Source organism: Acyrthosiphon pisum, chromosome A3, assembly GCF_005508785.2.
Source record: "Acyrthosiphon pisum isolate AL4f chromosome A3, pea_aphid_22Mar2018_4r6ur, whole genome shotgun sequence".
Lineage (NCBI taxonomy): Eukaryota > Metazoa > Arthropoda > Insecta > Hemiptera > Aphididae > Acyrthosiphon > Acyrthosiphon pisum.
The window spans coordinates 25,934,232-25,944,880 of NC_042496.1; the positions used below are offsets into that span (position 1 = coordinate 25,934,232).

Below are 10,649 nucleotides of genomic sequence, written 5' to 3' on the forward strand. Positions count from 1 at the left end.
ATATTATAAATTGATTTTGATTTCGTTCCTCGTTGTAGATTCCGCTTTTAGACATCTTGCAATCAAAGTTTCCAGAAAGTAATATTGGCGACGATACGTTTGTCTCGGTTGTGTCGCCGACTTATTTCAGTAATTTATCTAATCTGATATCGTCGTCAGACCGCAGGTTAGTTTTTCGACATCGTGCATTCTTATAACTTCGTTTCTAACAAAATACTGTAATTGTGTTTTTCAAATAGTGGACTAAACGACTATTTCATGTGGAAAATGGCCGAAGCTTATGTCCCATATTTGTCGGTCAAGTTTAGGGAAATTGTCAAAATTTACACAGCTGAACTTACGGGCGAGAAAGATTTGCCGCCTAGATGGGAGATTTGCGTTTCTCTGTTGCAAAAATTTATGGGATTTGGTATAACCGCTACGCTGGAACCGCACATCGAAAAAAAGGCTGACGTTGTAGCCGTAGTGAAAGACGTTTTTGAGAACATTAAAGAGTCGATCATATCAAACGTAAATAAAAACCAAGACTTAGGACCAGAGTTGAGTGATCACGTATTGAACAAGGTAATAATTTATACCTTTAAAATTATTCAGATTGGTAAGAAAGGTTATTGTTCACCCATTTCCATTTTAGTTGAACTCATTGACAGTACAAATCGGGTTACCAGAAAATATGCTCCAAGAGAATTACGTAAATCAATTCTACAGCCAGTTGCCAATTCAAAAGCTTGACTTTTTCCAAAACGTAAATTACGCCGTATCATTCATTAAAGATTATTCGCAGATCAAACTTAAATCCAAGAAAGAAGAATATGGGTAAGTTTTATATAATGATATCAAAATGGTTATACTGTTCATACCATTACGTTTGTTCAGTTTTTTACTGAGAAATAATGAGCCTCACTGAGAAAACTTTGTATCTAAGTCCGGCTATAGGGTATTATTAATTATTGTTATAATGTGACATACATATTGGTAATTTATTTTAACTTAATAGATAGGCACATTTTTAAAAAAAACTATCAATTATCATCAAGAAATGTTGTACTAATTCTAATCATTTGAACATATTATTTTAGTATAGGTACCTAATTCATAAATATGATATTTATAAATATTTTTAATACCTAGTAAATTGAATAAGCGTTTCAGCATAAAATGTATAAAGAATTAGATATTATATTGTTTACAAGCTTTTGTTTTACGGCCATTCAACAGAACATTTTAGTTACATTATGCATAGTATTGTTTTGAATACATCAGAGTATTTTTTAACACTCTGTCATTGTATTTCCCGCAGGTGGTTGGATGACTTGGTGTCTGAAGATCCAAAAGTCACATACAACGTAGCCAGTAACAAAGTAATCGTTCCACTGTCGTTATTATCACCGCCTTATTTCGAGACTGGTTATCCTGAGTAAGTCCAAAAAATTATAAAATATATATGTGTGTTCATAAAACATTAAAACCGTATATTGATTTAAAATTGATTGTAAATCCATCTTGGGACTAACGCCTCTACTATTTTACAGGGCTTTGTTGTATGGAGGTTTGGGTGTAGAAATCAGCTCAGCCATTCTGTCCAGCGTGTATCCACCTGGAGTGGCTCACGGAACAGACGGAGTATTGTTACAAGCCCACTCGGCGGCCGTCAATCGAAGTATCGGCGCCACTGTTGAGGCCCGCTCTTGCTTCGGTCAATTCCTAAAGGACCAACAAGTGGATTTCGTTAACAACACAGTGCTGACAGCAATGTTATCAGTATCGAGTGTTCGATTTGCCCTGCAGGTATGTTTATCGGATAATAGTGATGTGTGATAGTGATATTTATGTCACAGCGACTTATATCATCATAACTCATAATCGTAAATCGGCCATAGTCCATTGACGTTACCTGCCTATTAGAGTTTGGCCTTCACGAATCTATAAATCGTAAATCGACATTTAAATTAGTTTTGTGCCTTTGTATACGCGTGCCCATATAATGTTGTATGTGTATATTTTTTTGTTATTTATTTTGTACGAAATTTCTTTTTGATATCTATACAAGAATCAAAAGAATGATCATAGACGTATTTATATAAACGATTGTGTTTTTACTTTTTAACCTTATCTCATTTCAGCGTTAATATTCGATCATCACTATAAAGTATAAACCATACGTATTTTAGGTCTTAAAATCTCGGTTAATAATTTTCTATTATTTATCGTAATAGTATAAGTATTAAGTACAACTATACCCCTCACTATTATCGCATTTTGAGAAATGGGAATGCTTAACAAGATGAACTATTGTATATTATGAACTTCGTGAACTATCATAAATTATTAATTTTAAGCATACTTTGACACCGCGATTATTATATTATTTAATGTCTTGTTTTCACAGAGCTTAACGAAAAAAACGCAAACTGAACCACATTACCATCAACCAGCCATGGAGTCCTATGAATACGACGCGCTGTTCTTCATAGGATACGCACAAGTAAGGATATTAGCATTACAATAATGGCGTGAAATTTATTCAGACAACAATTAATTTGATTTTTGAAATATTCTTAAATATTAATTCCTAATTAATCTCAACGCTCCTGCAAGAATGTATATTCAGTGATCTATTAAGTGTGTTAATGACCTGTTAAATTAAATTAAAATAAAATTAGTTGATGCCATGTCATTAATTTTCACAATAACCGTACTCTGAGTATGGTACTTTACATCCAAGTTTTAAATCATAAGGAGTGGCTTTTATATTATAATTCCATGTCTGTATACTCTTCACATGATAATATTATTATACAATATGCCAATTTTATAATAACAATATTCATGGATTTTTCGTTACAGTCTCTGTGCACAATTAAATCTCCACAACAACAAGATTTGGACACCATGTACAACTTGATGTCTGATGAATCTCTTTTGTAAGTATAATAGTGTTATTATGTATTTATAAATGTTATGCGTTGGACGTCACAAATTAAGAGAAACACACGGCGTTTTATATAGGCAACATATTGTGTATGTGAGATGACATGATGGCATTGTGTAAGGCGTTTAGAGTTGCACGTTGGCTTATTTTCCGCTTATTAATAAAATTAACAATCAAATTATTTTTCATGTTTGTGTTATATTTTTTACAGATTAAAAACGATATCTGAACATTCAGAATCATTCAAAAGCGCGTTCAACTGCATGGGGAGACCAACGAAGACATGCGAATACATCTACTGATTGTTGATGTTGTGAAATTGTAATATTATTATATCAGAGTGCATCTGGGTTCTCAGAAATTATGCACCCAACGACGAGTATTCGAACGTTTTTTAGTGACTTATTTCTCGTTCATTATCATTATTATTATTATTATTATTATTATTGCTATAATTATCGATATCATTTATTATTATTAACTATTATTATTACTAAAACTATTGTTGTTTACGATAAAATTTGCGCAAATTGACCATGACATCATTTTTGGATGGAGAGTTCATAGCCAATACGTATTATATATTAAATTATAAGTATTTTTATGTATTCTAAAATCACATTTGCACACACGTGTATCGAACAGTGTCAATGTTTTACATTTTAACATTGATGACTTTTTGACATGCATCATGCAAGTGTGCTGTGAAGACTGGAAATGTGTGTGTTTTTGTTTTAATTTTTTTTTCCTTACTGTTCAATTATCTATTTTTATGGCGGTACCTTGATGGATAATTTCATAAATGTAGATAGTTTTACAAATTCGCACACAGGGTATTAAAACAAAAAAAAAAAGTCAAAAGATTTTGCATTTTTTCTCTATTTGTCGAACCCATTGTACATACATTATACACATACCTTCAATTTAAGTCTTATTTTGTTGTTGATATTAATATGCCTTTAAAATGTAAATACAACATTTTTTTATTGTACCTTAAAATTTTTTATTTTAATTTATTGTGTAAGACTTATGACAAATTTATGAATTATATTTAAAAATAAATAAAAACTATAGTCTTAAGGATTTTCCATTAAGATATTTTGATAAATAGTTGTTTTCATAATTATTATTTTTATGCAGTTTGCAGTTTCTAACCAGCCAACGTTCATTTGATCATTTGTGCATCATATGAATATTGATGGTTCACCATTGAATGTCGTTGTATTTATATCATACTATGTTAATTTTTTTTAAACGGCCAAGGCATACTAAACAATAAACTTTATTACAGTGGGTTGACCTTTTTGATAATTGCTTGCACAATAGCATTCCTTTTATAATTACACACTGATAAAAAACAGTAAAAACATGTTTATATTTTTTTAATTAGGTATTTTAATTATAAATCTTTTAAACAAATACACCCATAGAGGTACACATATATTATAATATGTCAGTGGTGAGTTAATCGGTCCTAGGTCCTAAATTCAAATATATAATCGTTAAAATACTTAATCAATAATATGCTACTAGGTATTAACTAAGGAGTATAACAATATCGAAATTATGCCGTTTGTATTTCATATTTAAACATAATTAATAAAAAGTAATCTAAATTATATTAAACTATTTTTTGTATGAAGTTAAAATATTACTTTTATAGTTTACCAATGGCGTGTGTTTTGTATAAAATATGCTTGTTAAATACTAGTATATTGAACATACTGACGAGGTTTTTTTTTACCAAAACCCATAATAACAAAACTAGTGATGCGTGATAAGCTTCTGAAAATTAAACTCACGAAGTTTATCAAAATCGTTTTTTTCACGTTGATAAATAACTGAAATCTTAACCAAGATTCTCTATAACCTAGGTCAATTAAATTATGTTCTATATCACTTAACACTTAATTAAAAAAATTGAAAAATCAATCTCACGGAGACAAATCAAATCTATTCATGTATATTGACTATCTCTGCACAAGGCAATTTTTACATCTTGGAATATTTTACGAATAACGTTATGATAAAATAGTTAAAGCTTATTATAGCTAATAGCTATGCATTATATTATCCACCAATATTTTAATATTACGTTTAAACGACGCATATTGTACTTGATATTATTATAGAATGGTATCTATAATATCTTTTCAAGTTCAATGTTATAAGTTGAAAACTTTAAAATGACAATCGATTTTTTTTATCGTTTACAAACGAAATATCTTAAGTCTATACCGTCTACGTCAAATAATGTTTGTGCAAAAAAGGTCAGTGGATACTATTTCCGTTCTTACCAGTAATTTGTATGATTAGTCGCCATGTTTAAACAATTTTTAATTTTTAATAAAAATTCAAATGAAAAAGTAGACTTGTGCACTAGCTTGTATACTTTATTTACTAAAACTGTTTAAACTTGAGTTATTAGTAGAAAAAAATAATTAATTAAACATTTGATCTTTTCAATAAAATAACCTCTATAACATCAAAATTACTCATTTTTATATTTATTTTTTTGTAAAGTAAAGCTAATTAATAATTTTATATTAATAATTATATTGATTTGAAAATTGTATATTTTATAATATTACTGTTACTATAGATGTCAGGAAAACCTAATTGATAAAAAAATAAAATAAATATATGATGCCGTCAATTATAATTTATAACGTATGGTTACCGTGATATTGGAAAAAATAATATTAGAACCTCAATTCTTACAGATAACGAGGACAAATATATAATAATATTATGTTTCCTGTCTGCAAAAAATACATAGTCAACACCGATAAGACAATGTATAATCTAAATGCAAAAACAAAAACAATACTGCATGTATTGTGATAACGTTAAAGGAAGCGTCGATAAAAATACGCGTTTACACGAAAGAACAACAGAACGTTCCCGGTTATTCGCCATGATGCCTAAACAGTAATTATATTTTTTATTGTACATGGCATAATAATTACTATTTACTAGTCAAAAGTGCTCATAACAGTTTCATTGAAAATTCAGCAGTAGCTTATTGAGTTTTTATCCGAGGTCATAGTCCATAGGACAATTTTAAAATTCACCAGATCGTTTTCAAAAAATATTTGCAATATGTTACATAAATATATATTTTTCCCATAGCCTATTCTCTTATTTGTTTTCATAGTTCATTAGCTATTTTACCTATCTTTGAAAAGATTCGTCTAAATGGTCCAAACTGATTAAATCAATTTTGCCGAGAAGAACCGGCTGGTATCTGTAATAAATTGTTATTTTTTTTTTTGTAAACCAGTACCATAATATACATTATATTATCTCCGATCGTAATAACGGTTTTCGTCTTAAATTCTATGAGAAAACCTGATATTTTTAAACCTGCTGCGGTGGTCTATAGACCACTTGGACATAATTTTACTTTGAAATGTCCTATATATGGGAAATGGTATGATGATAATTGTAGGTATGTTTAAAAGAGTGGATATTATATTATATATAATATTGGAAGCTCAGTGAGCCGTATTATTATGGTACCTACCTATAGGTATAAGTTAGTTAAGATATTATTTTATATATTCACTAACCGGTAGCCACAATAATCGTTGTCATCCACTCCCTTCAAATAGCAGCGATCGACATTATATTATAGCATGACATTAAATTTATTTGGGGTAGGTTTTTTTTTATTTTTTTTTAACTGCGCTGACCTTTGAAACGGATTAAAAGTAGACGATTAGTGTCAATATGACAACACAATAAAATATTACCAGACTTGGTTGATAATCTTGCTGAAATTCGCGGGTGATGTAACGATAAAGTACGTTATGTAAGGCATTACCTACTTGTACTCGGCCGTGGATGGATACCAAGTTACGCGTTACATAGCACACGACATGACATTAGAGTATAGCTAGTTTTTAAAACGACGCACAAAACTTGTGAAATACAATATCTAATAAGTAATAATATAACATAATAATAACATGTAATAGTTACAGGCAGTGGGTAAATTTTAATGGAATTTTTCGTGGGTGTTCCATTAAACGGCACAACACTTTTGCTACATTTTACATGAAAGACATTTTTAGTTATTTGCGTGTATTCATATGAATGCATTATCCAGATTTCTTGATTGTTGAATGATATACATTTAATAATAGTACCTACATAATGTTAGTTGTGGTTGTAATTGTACCGTTTTAAATGATACTTTTATTTTGTATAATGTCATACAGTGAGCTCAACTTTGAAATCAAATAGGTACATGTACAGTCACAAACCGGACATTTTAATTAACGCTCCCGTTAATAATATGACAGCCGACGGGTAATAATATTAATATAATATGTCCCAGAATCCGTCGTTAGCGGGGAATTTATCTTCACCTCGCCGACAATTTTTTAACCCAACGTACACTCGTCGGTGTCATAAGATTTTTCGTGAAATCCGCGAATTCATGCAGGTCGTCTTATATCGTATCCAATAACTAATCGTATATTGTATTATTCTAATATATTATATTTGCCTTCGTTGGGGGACTTTCGAAGATCGACGTACCTACATCATACTATACGTATTATCCGATATCGTAGCGGGGCTCCCTTGGTTCTAAGCTGTAGCCCGAGGGACTTACACGACGAGCTATCAACGTATTTGAACTATTTAAATCAAAACCGCGTACAATGCGCGACGTATAATTAATTTTGAAGTGCAGCACAACCCTACCTCCTGCACGTATAATATTATATAAAGCACAGTATTATCTTTACTTGAACACTTATCGTCGTTGAATAATCGACCATTGTTGAAGTCTAACCGTTGTTGCTAAAATAATACACAACAATATTGTTATACTATTGCTATATACAGGTAAATAGGTACGTATATGGTATACCGAGACGATAGGCAGCTGTTTTGCATTGATTTCCCGCAGTGCGCCACATAATAATAATAAAATATGATGTTACATTATTACTATTATATAGGTACGCGCGCGTGTACACCGCACATGACCGTATTAATCACAGTATGGCAGCAGTGTAATAATAATATATAATATTATTACGAAAACCGCAAACACCGGGTCCATCAGATTTAAATCATCTCTGGGCGGTACTTACGTGGTGCGGCATAAAATAAAAAATGAAATATTCCTCGCCATGATTCCGCGTCGATATTGTTATACATATAATATAACATGACATATATTTATATCATTGCATAAGATTTATATTACAGAATTGGATTCGATAGAGGTTCTATACATAAAGGTATATCCATCTTACGTAATACAATCCGAAACATTAACCAAACCCTTCCAATTATATTTTTGATCGACTATTATGGTTTGTTACTGGAGTACTGGATATTATACGCCGACACCCAGCATGTAAACGTGCGTATTTATTAAAAACAAAAATAGAAAACAATTTGATTAGTTTTAAAACGGTATAATGATAAAATACTATACTTCTATCGCCTGCGTCATTAACGCGCCACTCGAACATATTTATTAACATATAATAATATATTATTAAATCAAATTACAATTTAATATTTATGGAATAGTATAAATTACTTTTTTTTCCTTAGGTTAACGGGAGATTGCTTTCCCCACAACCGTAGGTATTTGACTTAATACAAGAGCAATTAATGTCATATTATTATGTCATTATGATACCTATATATAAAGTTTCGCCAAGATTTTAACGGAACGCAGTCCGACGGGCGACGGTATACATAATGACATCATAATAACGCGATGTCGCGCAAGTCGTTTCCGTGAAGCGTAGTTGAGTGACACACGTCTAATCATGCATCGTGAAACATCATCACCGCTAAAAGGCCTACGGCTCTTATAAGTGAATTTTTGCGGTTTTTAATTGGGTCGCTACTTCAAATCATTCCGTATTCGTCACAGAACAAACCATATATTATTTTATATTACCGCCCCCCCCCCCCCGATATCTAAAGTATCTACCTATACAACTGCATAACATACGTGTGCTAAAAAGTCGATAGCACCTATCTAAACCTATGTATTGTACATAATATTATACAAATTTGCCAAAGAGAAGTCACCCTGTCGCGCATATTATCTGCATATTATGCTATCGACAAATATTGGTTTTAAAAGTCATATAAAAGTCAGAATATCAAACGTCGAATCCGACAATGCGTGTATTTAAATAACACTATATTATTGTTACTCGTCGGTTAGATCAATCTTACGAACTCTTAACAATATTATAGTCGTTATTAGTTTGCCATGGCATGAGGCACTTTTGCTTCTCAGAAATGAATAATAGTCCACAAAGGCTGGAATAGTGGAATTGATCAAAGACCAAAATAGTTTTAAAACCATCGGTGCACTCTATCGAATGTTTTAATCAAAATATTCTTTTCCGAACGTTCGCATCTTCTATAGATACCGTCGTTTACGTGAAAAGTGAATCCATTTTTCGATTATCGCGATCCCACTGGATGATATGTCTCGTCGAATGAGTTTCAACCAGATAGGTGCGATATACTATATGCGCGCGCTTTATCACGACGTGACATATATATGAGGTGTGCGGCGTGACACACCTCGAGTGTGTCAAGTATAAGGTCTGACGGCAACTTCCGCCACCGCGCGCCGCCGAGAGGGAGATTTACAATCTCAGAAGGTCGTCGGCAATCGTATACCTCACTATACGGTTGTGCAGTTCACTCGGAAACCACAACACGTCACTCAAAATACTACTTACATTGTATGTATAGCTGGTACCTAACACGTCCTCGTTTGGGATTTATTTACAGATTTATCATTTCAAGACAGAACCAATGGGATGAGGACATTTATTTGCAGCAAAATCAATTTGAGATTTAAAAAAAAAAAAATCACAATCATGAAAAACGACCCGATTGCATCTACATATTATATTTATGTCTACTCTGTAAAAGATTTCCAATAGTGAATCGATTTTCACTCCTGTCGGCGAGCCCTATATAGCGGCGCAAACAAACAATATATTATCGGTTCGGGTGTAAAATATTCGTAATTTTGCAGTACTTCACATCAGCGTTGACCAGAATTTCACAAAATTCCAACGGATGTTTTCGTGCATTTTCTGCATGCCTGTCTGCTGCAGTATCACACCCGGTCGGTTCTCGTCTCCGAATACACTTGGCGACGCGTAATTACTGTACACGATTCGTTCAATTTGTATAACAACCGTTACATATATTATTTTACACACAGGAACGTATATAATATATTATGGCGATAGTCGTCGTGTGTAGTACCATCGTGTGTATAAAATATAATATATGTGATACGAAACGGTGTCTGCTCGTTCGTTTTCATCGCTACCTATATATAATGATATATTATATTATTATTTAAGTAATATTATTGTACGGTCGTCTCTTCCGCCGCTGTTAAGTTAAACGCCGACAGTCAGTGACATAGTTACAATAATAATATTATATAGTTATAGCGGACTTATTGTTTACAGAAACATATTTTGTACACACCAGGCGTCTACAGTCTAGACAGTTTAGAGACTTTCCTTGGCAGAGGTGTTTCTAATCGTTTAGGCGTCTCCGGGACGGACACGTCAAGACAAACACGTCACACACATGCACACGAATTTCGATAAAACGCCATATATATTATAATATAAATACATCATGGTGTGTATATTATAATGCGGGGTGATATCGGAAGGTCGTGATACATACATCA

General features: G+C 32.0%; 1 protein-coding gene across 1 annotated transcript in view; it reads left to right on the plus strand.

The window, feature by feature from the left end:
• Positions 1 to 4,226, plus strand: part of LOC100166870 (endothelin-converting enzyme 2) — a 29,774-nt gene extending 25,548 nt beyond the window's left edge. The window contains exons 7-14 of the mRNA XM_001942700.5: positions 39 to 166; positions 240 to 564; positions 635 to 816; positions 1,301 to 1,417; positions 1,533 to 1,788; positions 2,390 to 2,485; positions 2,848 to 2,924; positions 3,144 to 4,226. Of these exons, the coding sequence (XP_001942735.2) occupies positions 39 to 166; positions 240 to 564; positions 635 to 816; positions 1,301 to 1,417; positions 1,533 to 1,788; positions 2,390 to 2,485; positions 2,848 to 2,924; positions 3,144 to 3,234 (1,272 nt within the window). The 3' untranslated portion in view covers positions 3,235 to 4,226. The remainder of the gene's footprint in view (positions 1 to 38; positions 167 to 239; positions 565 to 634; positions 817 to 1,300; positions 1,418 to 1,532; positions 1,789 to 2,389; positions 2,486 to 2,847; positions 2,925 to 3,143) is intronic.
• Positions 4,227 to 10,649: the final 6,423 nt, after the last annotated feature.